General features: G+C 36.7%; 1 protein-coding gene across 2 annotated transcripts in view; it reads left to right on the top strand.

Moving 5' to 3' along the window:
• The window catches only part of DCDC2 (doublecortin domain containing 2), a 175,181-nt gene that overhangs the window by 136,703 nt on the left and 22,514 nt on the right, over window positions 1–15,964 (top strand). For both annotated transcript variants that reach the window (XM_001495171.5, XM_023624520.2), the window contains exon 9: window positions 3,580–3,680. In XM_001495171.5, the coding sequence (XP_001495221.1) occupies window positions 3,580–3,680 (101 nt within the window). The remainder of the gene's footprint in view (window positions 1–3,579; window positions 3,681–15,964) is intronic.

Raw genomic sequence — 15,964 nt, 5'->3', positions numbered from 1 at the left:
TTACCAATCAATCAAATAAATGAAATCTACCTTGTTCATTTAAAAACTCCTATTTTACATTATTGTCCATTAATTACATACGGTACCACCAAATGCATCTATTTATCATGTGTTCCAATAACATTTAATAATATGGCAAATATTCATGCTATGATTTTAAAGTAAAAAAAAAAACTTTAAAAATTTTATATAGAATAAGATTCCAGTTTTGTGAATTTGTGTGAGAGAGTCAATTGTCAAATAGTGGTGGTTCTGTCTGGGTCATGAGATTAAAAGGATGCTTATTTTCTTATTCTTCCAAGTTTTCTAAAATGCATCCATATTATATAAACAGTTTATAATCAGAAAATGCTACTTAAAAATGTTTTTTCTCTAGGAATTCATGTTACTCTATTTTTAATTTTACGTAACATTTAAAAAGTTAAAAGTAAATGTTAAAATCCTATGTAGGCTTTCTCCTATCACCAAGTAACTTTGCAGCCATTCTTCCTTTTTTTGTCTGTTTATTCTTATGACTCCTTTCTGACCATTTCTTACTCTGCACTGCTGAAGGAGATGGCTTACGCATCTCAGCTCACCGATGAACAAAACTCTCCCCTGACACCTCACACAAACACTTTCATCTTTGTCTTCTCTATTTGCGTCACTGTACACAATGTCGAGTTTTGTTGCTTTGTCTCTTTGCCTTTTGGATCCTTGTGGCTGCCATTTTCCATTCCAGTGCCCTTTCAGTTTTATTTTCTTCATTCTTATTGATCGTATTCTACTTTTCTGGTGAAATGTTTATCCTGAAACACATCTGTAAGCCATTCATAGCTCTGCTTAGGTACAGTTAAACATTTCACTGAATGTGAGTATTTGAGAATACGTTCCTTTAGTATCTGTAAATTTCTCTTTGTAGTCTCTTTGAAAGAAAGTGCAACACTTGGGTGCCAAAATGTCGTCCAAAAAAGTCATGTACATAGGTCATAACTATAGTCTACTGCGTCCAGCTTCTGTCTCTGGAAGGTTGACTCAAGGGGCATTTTCTGAATGAGTATGATTCTTGTCTTCTAAGGTAATTCAGAAGGTAGAAATGAATGTCAAACATACCTAATTCTCCTTTTTAAACCATTTTGGAGATAACATTTGATAAATTGTGTGTCCCTGTTTTGAAATCCGCCCCTGCACATTTTCAGTGTTGTAAACTCCACATGTGAATAAAATGAGTTTATTTTTATTGTTTCTACCATTGAGTTCCAAGTTCTAGAATTTTGATGGAGAGATAAATATCAGCTCACTCTGTCTCTGTTGACTTCAATTTTATAGACTTGGATTACTCCCTTTCACGTTTCCTCTCTTAGGACGGAATAATTGCAAGCTATTTTTGTATCTCCTTGAAGTGTCCTTCCCTGCACTTTTCTCAGCTCAAGGATTACTTTGTTGAGTACATGACCGAAACTCTGCATTTACTCCAGGCCTATATATACGAGAACATCATCGCATTCACTGTCTCGTTTTCTATATTCTTTCTTCTCATATCACTGGGCTTTTGGCTGCAATTTCATTTTGGATCCATGTCCTCAGTTGTGAGATGCTGCAGAGTCAGGACATAATGCTTAGATACACTGTGTGTTGGGGAAGATTGGTTGTAGAGATAATCCAAAATGGCTGCCAAACCTGAAATCATCATTTGGTAATGATTTGTAGTGATTCCTGTATATATGTATATGTTCAGTTTACATATATATATATTTATAGGGTGATTTAACTGTGACAACTCTAGTGAATGAAAAATTACTTTGGATTGCTTAAGCATACAAGAGCTGGTGGAAAGAAAGAATCATTGGGCAAAAAGACTTTTTTGGATGATAGGAAAAACCAGTCTGGGAATAAATGATTGCTGTAGATAATCCTCAAAATGAATTAATCCATGTGAATTAATCTAACATGTATAATCAAGTTTGAGGGTAGCTCTGTTGTCCCTGGATTTTAAAAAGGAGAGTAGAGAAGCAACATCCAGTCAAGTTACAAAAAATGTAATTAAAAAGGAAAATGGTTTCTCTAGGAGAAACCCAAAGGGCTTGAGTTTGGTTCTGTTTCCTCTGTCCCTCCTTCTCTGCCTTCCTTTGTCACCTGACTTTGGCATCTCAGCTTCTAAACACTCTCCTATAGGACTTACCTCTCAGAGCACCTACCTTGGGGCACCTCATTGGTGATGTGTGTAAATCTCTGTCTACTCATTGGTCTGTAAGCAACTTGAAGAAACGGTCTGCATCTCATTCATATCTTAGATAGTCATATTGGCTCATATTGTACCTTACATATAATTGATCCTCAACAAAGGTAAAAGTCTATTTAATTGAGTGTCTTCATAACTTTAACAATATGAAGTATTATTATGTGAAATGTGTTAAATCATTATGCTCTAGGAAACAAGCTTCCATTAGAGAAATAGAGGGGGTTTAAGGCACAAGATAAAAACATTTTCTAGACTACAGAGATAATCAAATACCATAATAGATTATCAGAGAAGGAGGGGAAATCTCCATCCTTGGAGATCCTTAAAAATTGGAGAGAGAAAACATCAGTGGGGATGACGGAAGCGTTAAACCTGTCTTGAGGCAAGTAGATAGACAGAATGACAAATGGTTCTGTGATTCTTTGATTACTTGGCCTGGAGAAAGAAGGCTGAGGGGAGACATTAAAACTACTTCAAATATGGAAAATAGCTATTATTGCTTTCCATAGGAAACCAAATCGAAGGAGCTTAACCTAAAATCTTAAGAGATTTAGGTTACATTTTATAGTTAAGGATTTTATCACATAGGCTGTGAAAATCCTGTGGAAATCCACAAAATGAAAGATTGATTTGTGCGAGATGCAGAGTCAGCTCTCTGATTCTGTTGTAGTAAAAATATTTTTTGTAGTACTCTGAATAGAGGAAAGTATTCCAATACATTATGTTCAGTGTATCGTATTCTCTTGGGAAAGGAAAACTTCTAAAAGTAGTATTTTAAAGCACCAAGCATCATCATCATTTTATGAATAGGTGGGGAGAACAGAGATAGGTATGAAGTCTTTCCATCTAAATACCTGTACAGGCTTGTGTTATTAAATCAGTAGCCACTTACCTCTTAATTAGAACACATAAGAAATGGGAATGTAATATACAGCATATAACATAGTTAACAATATTGTAATTACTTTGTATAATGACAGATGGTTACTACTCTCATCAGGTGATCATTTCATAATGGATATAAATGTCAAATCACTGTGTTGTACACCTGAAATTAATACAATATTAAATGTCAACTATACTTCAATAAAAACACATCAATAGCAAAAGGGTGAGGAGGATTCTGGGACACAGCTCTGCTCTGTTGCGTCAGCCTGGTTTTGGCCACTGAACCTTTTCCCAATGAAAATGTGGAAGAACTGGAGGGGAGGAGGCTACGGAAGTCCTCTCAATAAAAAGAGAACCAAAATACCTATTAACAAATAGTCTTCATTAGATATTTGATTGTAATGTCAACATTCAGCCACACGATGTCACAATTGGATTTTGATTTTCACCGTACTTCTCTCCAATAATAGATGAAGGCATTTTCAAAGCTGGAGAAGAGAGATCTGAGACGCGGGGGGCAGCAGAGGTCCAAGAAGATGAAGATACTCAAGTTGAGATTCCAGTTGATCAGGTAATCTCCATGCCTGAAAAAAACTGGCATAAACCAGTTACTATTATTTTTCTTTCAAGTTTTGAGATATCTGTTCCGTGTTGTTCCTATGCATATATTAATTAAACCCTCTCAGGTGCTGTGTGGCTGAATGACTTTAAAAATAAAACAAAACAAAACATCTTCAATTTTTCCTGGTATTCCTACAAAGAATAGCCATTTGCACAATGTCTGTTTTTATTATTATTATGGAAAATGGTATATCTTTAATAAACGGCATTGAAGAATAAGGTAGATTGGAGTTAGGTTTGAGATACAAAGAGGGAGGTTTGATGCCCAAAAAGGGTATTGGCTTGGGGTTTTTATCTAGAAAAAAGTCCTTCATTTACAAAACCATTTTTTTTGAAATGCCATGATATTCTCTTCTATTTGGAATTCAAATATTTACTATGTGTGTGTTGATTTTCTTTCTTAGGCCGGTGGAACACTGTACTTTTAGGATCGTGTGTGTGTGTGCATGCGTGTGCATGTGTGTACACATGTGCTTATAGAAGGGACTAAGTAGTGCTAATTCTGGCTAAATGATGCAAGAAATAAAAGTCAGTTAGGGGGCCGGCCTGGTGGGGTAGCGGTTAAGTTTGCACATTCTGCTTTGGTGGCTTGGGATTCACTGGTTCGAATCCCGGGTGTGGACCTATGCACCACTTGTCAAGCCATGCTGTGGCAGGCGTCCCACATATAAAGTGGAGGAAGACGGGCACAGATGTTAGCTCAGAGCCAATCTTCCTCAGCAAAAAGAGGAGGATGGGTGGCAGATGTTAGCTCAGGGCTAATCTTCCTCAAAAAAAAAAAAAAAGTCAGTTAGACTTTTAATACTGAATGCAACCATGTTTCTTACAATTCTAAGTAGAGGATTGGAATTTAGATGAAGAGGGGAAATTTATGATCCCAAGCTTAAGGGAATAGAAGTCACTAGGAATTGCCACTTGTCCTCTGACTATTATGTGATATTTTCCTTTCAAAAAGCAAATTTCACAATCCAGCAAATTCCATAAATGATCTTCTCAATTGCATTTGACTTAGCACGGCAGCGCAGTCACTGCTTGATTATTCCACAGGCATTTTCTGTAAGCATCGCCTTCCTGATGACAAGCCTAATGTATTAAAAATCACACAGATTTCAAAAATCCAATTTATTATCCAGGATTAGCTACAACTAATAATTTTTCATAAACTCTCGTTACAGGTATTTTTTCTTCTGAGGGAAAATGGAATTTTAAGTCTTCTCTGAAGCTATAATTAAATATTATATTTTAAGACAAGAGTAATCCTCATGTATATACAACACCTGATAGCTACCGAAACCAAGACTAATTTATATTCCAAAGTCAAAATGCCAAATACAAGAGGAAATCATAGCTTTATTACCAAAAGAGAAATCTCTTTGTTAATCACTGAACAAGTTACAAAATTTGCAATTGGTATTTCTTAGAAGTTTGATGATCACAAGGGAGAGGAGCTGGCAGAAAGAACTGATTTCTGATGATACTCGAACAGCCTTGGATAAATGTTCACAGAGCTGGATGTCTTATTTGACCGGAGAGTGCTAGCTTATTAAAATACAAGTATGCAAGAAAGACTGACTAGACAGGTTGGTAAAAGCTGGGCTATATCAACAAACTCATGTAAGCTTGAAGGAAATAAAGCCAGGTAACAAAAGGTCAGAATTACCTTCTTCTTTGACTCTATTATTAATAGAATTGGGATTGTCCAGCTCACATGGTTGACATGAGATGCTTAGGAAGTCAGGACTTAGAGTCATTCTCTCTGACGTCTGGTGACCTTTTGCTCCATACCCTAAGCAGTTATGTTATTAATATAGTGACAAACCAAGTGACATTGAGGAGAAATGAGTGTAGAGCTCTATTATAGTAGGAACAGACTAGCTCCTTAAGAACAACTCTGAGGACGTGCCCTAATGGTGATCTTCACTAATTGATAGCTACTGTTTATTTAGTACCTGATGAGTGCCAGACACTGTACTAGGCACTTTTATCCCATATAATTGTGATGACAACCCCATAAAACATATACAGAAAGAAAGTGAGCTCACGTAGTTGGAATTACTTGCCCCAGGTTGTACCATTAAGTAGAGAAGTTGGGATTTGAATTCATGTCTGTCTAACTTCAAAACACAGGAGTGATCTTGGGGAAGAGTATTAAATGAAAAAAAAAACCCAGCCAATTATTAACCTAGGGAAGGGAAAAATTCTTGCATAAGAAAAGAAATGTAGTCATCGTATAGTACTTGGCTCAGCTATAAATGATACTTACATACACTCCCTTTGGGGCCATAATTATTTAACTTCTTTGGACTGGTTTGCCATCATCTAAATGATTCATGTTGTAATTTTAGTCAAAGGGCCATGAAGAAGGGTGTGTGTGTGTGTGTATAAATATCATGTGCAAATTGGCCAAATAGTTTATCTATGCCTGAAAAGCAGACCAAGTTTTAGAAGTAAATATCGAGGCCTCTGTTGGGAGACAATTCTCCATGGATCTCTATGTTTCTGCATATCTGGTGAGCAGGAGCACCGATTGCCTTTGTTCTGGACTATGTTTTCAAGGATGTTTGCATAGTGAACATCTTGAAAAACAGAGCTAGTGACTTCCTTTGGAATATTCATTCTCAACTGGAGGTGATTTTGCCTCCCAGGGGATATGTGGCAATTTCTGGCAACACTTTTGATTGTTATAACTGAGAGAATGCTACCTGCATCTAGGGGGTAGCGGCCAGGGATGCTGCTAAATATCTTGTAATCACGTGACAGCCCTCACAACAAAAAATTATCCAGTCCAAAGTGTCAGAAGTGCTGAGATTGAGAAACCCTGCTGTGGAGACCAGGTTTGTTAATCGCCCACTATCATAAAGATAATGTTTCCCAATGGTGCAAAGGTCAGGGAGTGGGTACAAATGCTGATACTCTGGCTACTGCTATTGCTGTGAGCAATAAAGTTCTCTGTCTCTGACCCAGTAGTCTCGTGTCTTCTGCTAGCATCCATGAAACTGTGGCAGGCTAATGTGGTAGCTTGCAAGTGGGGTAAAATTTCAGACCTTTCATGGTTCTTGATAGCCTCTACTGGTACCATTTACCATGATGTTTATGTGTGTAAGTGTGTGTAATGTGGCACTGTGGACTAATTTGAGCCAAGAAAGAGTCTGAGCTCTGTCCCAACATCCAGACTCTTCATTTTTTTAGAGACAAGTTAGTGATCCTGGATCTCGTACTAGTTCTAAACCATTGGAAAACTGAAGAATGTTTTTTATGTATTTTTTTATGTATTTGGAGTGGCCAGGACAAATAGCTTTTCTCAGGGGAGAGTTTAGGCTAATAAGAATAAAGTACTCTTTTAAAAATTTCTAACTTTTTTGCATGCACATTCAAGTCAATCTGGTTGTTCATAAGCAGTGGAGCAAGTATCTGATTAATCAACACCTGTAGTTATACCCTGGCGCTGATGACTCTGTGTCAATCTGCTCCATTTATAAAATGATGCTTTTCCAAGCTAAGAAGGCAAGAAATGAGTTTACTCTATTATAGTTAAGTGAACTGCCCCTAGTAAGTAACCATCAGGCAGGAGACTCTGTTATCTAAGAAACACAGGCAAATAAGTGCCTATAAAATAGGCAAATAAGCAATTATATTTTGGATTTTGTTCCATGTGACAGAAAAGTAGGGGAGATGGGGATAGTAACTTTAGAGTAGTTTCAGATTGTTTTATAGCTTTTCCCATCAGCTGGTAGTTGATTTTGAGTGGTAAAATAATGAGAATTGCAAAATATTTTTCCTTTAAGCCAGCATTATGAAGAATGGAGCAGTGAAAGCTTTTTTTTTTATTGGAGGCTGTACTATATACTATTTTCTTATTTATTTGGAATTTACTTCTTAATCAAAGTTATACATATAATACTTTGAAAAGTCAACTAATTCAACAAAGATTATAACAAAAGTAGCAACCGTGTACCCAACTCTTCCCCACCTGGATTCCTGCTCCACAGAGGTAATGGATTTGAACTAGTTTAGTTAGTTCTCAGGGAATATGCCGCTATATTTCTAAACCATACATCCGTCACTCCTCTTTATTTCACTTACTCTGAGACCTTTGGATCTTACAAGTGATGGCAGCCATAGTTTAATTGGCATGTTTTTTAATTCATAGAGGTACATAAAATAATGGAGATCCTTTTTTTGGCGAGGAAGATTGACCATGAGCTAACATCTGTTGCCAATCTTCCTCTTTTTGCTGGAGGAAGATTGTCACTGAGCTAACATCTGTACCAATCTTCCTCTGCTTTATGTGGAAAGCTGCCACAGCATAACGGCTTGACTAGTGCTGCTAGGTCTGTGCCTGGGATCTGAGCCTACGAACCCTGGGCTACTGGAGCACAGCATGTGAACTTAACCACTACGCCACCAGGCCAGCCCCTGGAGATCATTTTAATTGGTGACATGTCAAATTTGATAAAATAAATTTCTTGCCCACAGCTAGAAGGACCTGCAACTAAGATATACAACTATGTACAGGGGGGGTTTGGGGAGATAAAGCAGAAAAAAAAAAAAGATTGGCAACAGTTGTTGGCCCAGGTGCCAATCTTTAAAAAAAAAAATTAATTAATTAATTAATTATTTTCTTGGTTTTATTTTTCAAATTTAAATATTATTTAATATCTTCATCTCTAATGGCTATGGAAGATGATTATTTGGCTCTCTTACCAATCCCTGCCCCCATCCCCCACATAAGGCCACAGGCACACAAACACAGTATTATTTGTAGCTGAGCCATACGGTATTCTGTGCTTATATTTCCTTTCTTGCGTAACCCATTTTTCCTCCTCCCTATCTTAGGAATTGGCTGTATTTTTTTTTTTTTTCATTTGCTTAGTTTTTTGTGTAGCTATTACCAAGCCATCTTCAAACTCTGCTAGAACTGTTGATTTCCTCTTGGTTTACTCAAACATATCCAGTGATGATGAAATCTCCATTTATTTTTTTCTCAAGCCCTTCAATCATCTGCCTCAAGCTGGTTAGTTGTTTTCTAGATCTGTTTTTCAGAGTTATCCTGGTATTTTTCTTCACTATTATTCTGGGAATTTCCTTGGCTTCTCCAGTGGACGGATCTCCTATTTCATGGATTTTACCTCTTCCAGTTGATCACACCTTCATTTTTTGTGGAACTCGCCTCTTGTAGCCTCCTGAGAAAAACTTCATGGGAGGCACATTTTTGGGGGAGGATTTGTATGTCTGAAAATGTCTTTTTTTCTCTACTCAAACTTGACTGTAACTATGGCTAGTATAAAATTTTAGGTTAGGTGTAATTTCTCTCCAGATTTTGAAGGTGTTACTCAATTGTCCTTCTCATCCAGTATGGCAGTTGGGAAGTTTGAAGCCATTCTGTTTTCTGAACCATTATAAATAGCTTTTTTTCCTTTTCTGGAAGATTTTAGGCTCTTTTTTGTTCTGGTGTTTTGAAAATTTCCAATTATATGCCTTGTGCAGGTCTTTCGGCTTATTGGACTGGGTACGTAATGGGTTTTTTATTTTGAAAATATTTGTTTTTAAGTTCTGAAAAAAATTATTGAGTTATCTCTTTGATAATTTTATTCTCTCCATTTCTCTGCTCTCTTCTGGAACTCCAAGTATTTGGATATAGGATCTCTGAGACTGATCATCTAATTTTCTCTCCTACTTTCCATCTCTATGGATTTTTTCTATTTTCTCAACTTTTTTAAAATCAGAAATCTTCAACTTTTATCTTCCATCAACTGATATTTTTCCTAATCATCATATTTTTAATTTCTAAGAGCTCTTTCATATTTTCTGAACGTTCCTTTTTTTTTTTTTAAAAAGATTGGCACCTGTGCTAACATTTGTTGCCAATCTTTTTTGTCTTCTTCTTCTCCCCAAAGCCCCCCAGTACGTAGTTGCATATTCTGGTTGTGAGTGCCTCTGGTTGTGCTATATGGGACGCCACGTCAACATGACCTGATGAGCGGTGCCATGTCTGTGCCCAAGATCCAAACCAGCGAAACCCTGGGCTGCCGAAGTGGAGCACGGGAACTTAGCCACTTGGCCATGGGCCCAGCCCCTGAATGTTCCTTTTTATAGCATCCTATTCTTGTTTTATGGATGTGATATCTCTCCTTATCTCTCCAAGATTTAATCTATTATGTTAAACTTTGTTTTCCTGCACTATCTGTTTTTCTTCTGAGTTTCTTTTGTTCTTTCTATGTTTTGATCTCTGCCTCCATATTAGAGGCTCTCCTTGGCTGTCTGGTTAGATTTTAGAGCAAAGCATTTAGGAAACTGTCCATAGGCAGAGCTGTTAGGTTGGGTGAGTTTCATTATAGGCTGATTGGCTTTGGCCATTTTTATTGGCAGACTTTTACTTTTTGGTATCTATATTGTTCTTTTGGGTTGGTTTATTTCCTTTAAAGTGGAATCTTTTTATCACTTGCCTTGGCTGGCAGCACTTGGCATCTGACCATGGGAAGGGAGCTTGGGTACTTTAAGTAAAGAGATTTATTATTCTTGGCTCCAGTACAGTGCCCTTGTTCCCAGCTGTGCTGGAGTCCAGCTTCCCTGCAGTTCACCATCTTCAGAGAATAAATCTCTTGTATTTCTTAAGGGTGTGTGGGGGGGTGAATCTTGAGAGTCTATCTGCTTCTTTTAAAGACTTTAAGCCAATCCACCTATTTTTAGGGATACCCATGCCCTTTTCTCCAGAGACAGATGGTTTCTCCAATCCCCAAGCCTTCTATAGGCTTTTCAGCATGCAAAGGCTTACTTCTTGGCTTCCCCTCCTTGCAGGCTCAAATTTTTAGCTCCCTCAGGTCTGCTGTTAATTGGCTCCACCCAGTTGGCTTTACTGTCTCCCAGATTTTGTGGCTGTTATCTCCTTTTCAGGCTTCTATGTCCTTATAGATCCATCCCTTTTTAAATTGCCTTCACTGACAATTTAGAGGGGCATCAGCAGGGAGCTAAGCAAAAAACACATTTGTTCAATCTGCTGGGTTTAACCAGAAATCGCTTTCACACTAATTCATCACAGGGAAAATAAACTGCTTTAATAGAATCTACACTAGAGATGGCAAACTGGCAGCCTGTGACAAATCCCCTATGAGAGAATCTTCTTTGGCTGGCACAGGGGTTACAATATAGAAATATCTTTAGTAGGCCATGTGCTCTTTAGTTCACCACAGGCCTCAGCACTCTCTGTTATTTAACATAGGATATATATTCCTGAATTAAACATTTATGGTATTTGCCCAGACCCTGGGGCATTTGAGTTTGTGATTATTGGTCTACACATAGAGAAGATATTGCCATTTTAAAGAATCTTCAGCCTAGAAACAGGAGGTTTAAAATACAAATATGTCCATTGACATATTTTTTTTTATTGTAACAGGGGTTTATAACATTATATAAATTTTGGGTGTACCTCATTGTATTTTGATTTCTGTGTAGATTACATCATGTTCACCATCCAAAGACTAATTACAATCCATCACCACACACACAAACCTAATTACCCCTTTCACCCTCCTCCATCCCCTCTTCCTATCTCATAACCAACAATCCAGTCTCTGTCTGTATGTGTTTGTTTGTCATTGTTTTTATCTCCTATGTATGAATGAGATCATATGGAATTTGACTTTCTCCCTCTGACTTATTTCGCTTAGCATAATACCCTCTAAGTCCATCTGTGTTGTCACAATTGGCCAGATTTCATGATTTCATATGGCTGAGTACTATTCCATTGTGTATATATACCACATCTTCTTTATCAATTCATCCCTTGATGGGCACCTAGGTTGCTGCCAAGTCTTGGCTATTGTGAATAATGCTGCAATGAGCATAGGGGTGCATATATCTTTATGCATTCATGTTCTTTGGATAAATACCCAGCAGTGGAATAGCTGGATCATATGGTAGTTCTAATCTTAATTTTTGAGGAATCTCTATACTGTTTTCCATAGTGGTTGCACCAGTTTGCACTCCCACCAGCATATATGAGAATTCCCTTCTTTCACATCCTCTCCAATACTTGTTGTTTCCTGTGTTGTTAATTATAGCCGTTCTGACAGGAGTGAGGTGATATCTTATTATAGTTTTGATTTGCGTTTCCCTGATAATTAATGATGTTGAACATCGTTTCATGTGCCTGTTGGCCATCTGTCTATCTTCTTTAGAGAAATGTCTCTTCAGATCTTTCGCCCATCTTTTAATTGGGTGTTAGCTTTTTTGTTGTTGAGATGTATGAGTTCTTTATATATTTTACATATTAACCCCTTATCGGGTATATGGTTTGCAAATATCTTCTCCCAGTTGTTAGGTTGTCTTTTCATTTTGTTGATAGTTTCCTTTGCTGTGCAGAAGCTTTTTAGTTTGATGTAGTCCCATTTCTTTATTTTTTCCTATTATTTCCCTTCCTTGATCAGACGTGGTACTTGAAAATATGCTGCTAAGACTGATGTTGAAGAGCATACTGCCTGTGTTTTCTTCTAGAAGTGTCATGGTTTCATGTCTTACATTCAAGTCTTTAATCCATTTTGAGTTCATTTTTGTCAGGTGTAAGATAATGGTCTACTTTCATTCTTTTGCATGTGGTTGTCCAGTTTTCCCAACACCATTTATTGGAGAGGCTTTCCTTTCTTCATTGTATGTTCTTGGCTCCCTTCTCAAAACTTAGCTGCCCCTAGATACATGGGTTTATTTCTGGGCTCTTGATTCTGTTCCATGGGTCTGTGCGTTTGTTTTTGTGCCAGTACCATGCTGTTTTGATTAGTATAGCTTTGTAGTATATTTTTAAACCAGGGAGTGTGATACCTCCAGCTTTGTTCTTTTTTCTCAGGATTCCTTTGGCTATTCGGGGTCTTTTGTTGTTTCATATAAATTTTAGGATTCCTTGTTCTATTTCTGTGAAAAATGTTGTTGGGACTTCGATAGGGATTGCATTGAATCTGTAGATTGCTTTAGGGAGTATGGACATTTTAACTCTGTTAATTCTTCCAATTCAAGAACACAGAATATCTTTCAATTTCTTTGTATCTTCTTCTATTTCTTGTGACAGTGTTTTATAGTTTTCAGTGTACAGGTATTTCACCTCTTTGGTTAGTTTATTCCTAGATATTTTATTCTTTTTGTTGCAATTATAAACAGGATTATATTCTTAATTTCTCTTTCTGCTACTTCATTCTTAGTGTTTAGAGATGCAACTGGTTTTTGTATGTTGATTTTGTATCCTGCAACTTTACCAGATTCATTTATCATTTCTAACAGTTTTTTGGTGGATTCTTTAGGGTGTTCTGTATATAAAATCATGTCATTTGCAAATAGTGACAATTTTACTTCTTCCTTTCCAGTTTGGTTCCTTTTTATTTCTTTTTCTTGCCTGATTGTTCTGGCTAGGACTTCCAATACTATGTTAAATAAGAGTGGTGAAAGTGGGTATTCTTGTCTGGTTCCTGTTCTTAGAGGGATGGCTTTCAGTTTTTCTCCATCAACAATGATATTAGCTAAGTTGGTCACATATGGCCTTTAGTATGTTGAGGTGCTTTCCTTCTATACCCATTTTCTTTAGATTTTTTTTATCATAAATGGATGCTATATCTTGTCAAATGCTATCTCTGCATCTGTTGAGATGATCATGTGATTTTTATTCTTCATTTGTTAATGTGTTGTATCATGTTGATTGATTTGCTGATGTTTAACCATCCCTGCATCCCTGGGAGATATCCCACTTGATCATGATGTATGATCTTTTTGATGTATTCTTGTATTCGATTTACTAGTATTTTGTTGAGGATTTTTGCATTGATGTTCATCAGTGATATTGGCCTGTAATTTTCTTTTATTGTGTTGTCCTTGTCTGATTTTGGTATCAGGGTAATGTTGGTTTTGTGGAATGAGTTGGAAAGCTTCCCCTCCTCTTCAAACTCTTCCTTCTGGAAGAGTTTGAGAAGCATAAGTATTAAGTCTTCTTTGAATGTTTGGTAGAATTCACCAGGGAAGGTGTCTGGTCCTGGACTTTTATTTTTTTGGGAGAATTTTGATTACTGTTTTGATCTCCTTACTGGTTTATTCAAATTCTCCATTTCTTCTTGATTCAGTTTTGGAAGATTGTGTAATTCCAAGGATTCATCCATTTCTTCTAGATTATCCAATTTGTTGGCATATAGCTTTTCATAGTATTCTCTTAGAATCTTTTGTATTTCTGAGGTGTCCATTATAATTTCTCCTCTGTCATTTCTGATTTTATTTATTTGAGCCTTCTCTCTTTTTTCCTTGGTGAGTCTAGCTAAAGGTTTTCCAGTTTTCTTTATATTTTCCAAGAACTGGCTATTAGTTTCATTGATTTTTTTTCTGTTTTTTTTTGTTTGTTTGTTTCTTTTTCATTTATTTCTGCTCTTATTTTTATTATTTCCTTTCTTCTATTGATTTTGGGCTTTGTTTGTCCTTATTTTCCAGTTCCTTTAGGTGCACTGTTAGATTGTTTATTTGAGATTTTTCTTGTTGTTTGATGTAGCCTTGTATTGCTATGAACTTCCCTCTTAGAACTGCTTTTGCTGTATCTCATAAATTTTGACATGTTGCATTTTCACTTTTCTTTGTCTCCAGGTATTTTTTGATTTCTTCTTTGATTTCTTTGTTGACCCAATCATTGTTCAGTAGTATTTTGTTTAATCTTCACATATTTGTGGCTTTTCCGATTTTCTTCCTTTAGTTGATTTCTAGCTTCATACCATTGTGGTCAGAAAAGATGCTTGGCATTATTTCAATCTTCTTAAATTTATTGAGACTTGTTTTGTGGCCTAATATGCGATCTATCCTGGAGAATGTTCCATGTGCATTTGAAAAGAATATGTATTCTGTGGTTTTTGGATGGAACATTCTGTGTATATCTACTAAGTCCATCTGGTCTGATGTATCATTTAAGGCCAATGTTTCCTAATTGATCTTCTGTTTGGATGATCTATCCATTGGTGTAAGTGGAGTGTTAAAATCCCATACTATTATTGTATTGCTATTTTCCTTTTATGTCTGATAATAATTGCTTTATATATTTAGGTGTTCCTATGTTGGGTGCATAGATATTTACAAGTGTTATATCCTCTTGTTGTATTGTTCTCTTTATCATTATGTGGTGCCCTCCTTTGTCTCTTGTTACAGTTTTTGTTTTAAAGTCTATTTTGTCTGATATAAGTATTGCTACCCCAGCTTTCTTTTCATTGCCATTTACTTGGAGTATCTTTTTCCATCCCTTCACTTTCAGTTTGTGAGTGTCTTTAGATCTGAAGTGTGTCTCTTGTATGCAGCACACATATGGGTCTTGTTTTTTCATCCAATTGGCCACCCTACGCCTTTTGATTGGAGCATTTAGTCCATTGACATTTAAAGTAGCCATTGATATGAATGTTCTTATTGACATTTTGTTACTTTTTTCTTCGTGTTTTAGTAGCTCTTCTCTGTTCCCTTCTTCTTCTCTTTCTCTCTTCCCTTGTGTTTTTTTTTTGAGGAAGAGTAGCCCTGAGGTAACTACTGCCAATACTCCTCTTTTTGCTGAGGAAGACTGGCCCTGAGCTAGCATCCATGCCCATCTTCCTCTACTTTATATGAGGGACACCTACCACAACATGGCTTTTGCCAAGCGGTGCCATGTCCACACCCAGGATCTGAACCAGCAAACCCTGGGCTGCTGAGAAGCGGAACATGCGAACTTAACCGCTGCAACCACTGGGCTGGCCTGTCCCTTGTGGTTTGATGGCTTTCTTTAGTATTATGTTTGAGTTCCTTTCTCTTAACTTTTTGTGTATTTCTTATAGGTTTCTGGTTTGTGATTACCATCAGGTTCATATATAATAACCCATGTATGTAGTAATCTATCTTAAGTTGATGGTTTCCTTAGTTTGACCTCTTGCTAAAAGCTCTGTTCTTCTACTCTCCTCCTCCCATATTTTATGTTTTTGATATCATATCTAACTTCCTTTTTTGTGCATGTGTATCTGTTACCGTCTTATCATGGAAACAGATGATTTTAGTATCTTTGTCTTCTGATTTTCATATTAGTTTCATAGGTGGTTCATCTGCTACCTTCATTGTATATTTGCCTTTACCAGTGATTTTATTGCTTTTTTTTTTGATGATTTTCTTATTCCTATTTGTAGTCTTCTCTTTTCCACTTAAATAAGTCCTTTTAGTATTGCTTGTAAAGCTGATTTCTTGGTGATAAACCCTAGTTTTTGC

The sequence above is a fragment of the Equus caballus genome, chromosome 20, assembly GCF_041296265.1.
Source record: "Equus caballus isolate H_3958 breed thoroughbred chromosome 20, TB-T2T, whole genome shotgun sequence".
NCBI lineage: Eukaryota > Metazoa > Chordata > Mammalia > Perissodactyla > Equidae > Equus > Equus caballus.
The sequence above is the reverse complement of the archived record's forward strand: the minus strand, read 5'-3'. Positions and strand labels throughout refer to the sequence as shown.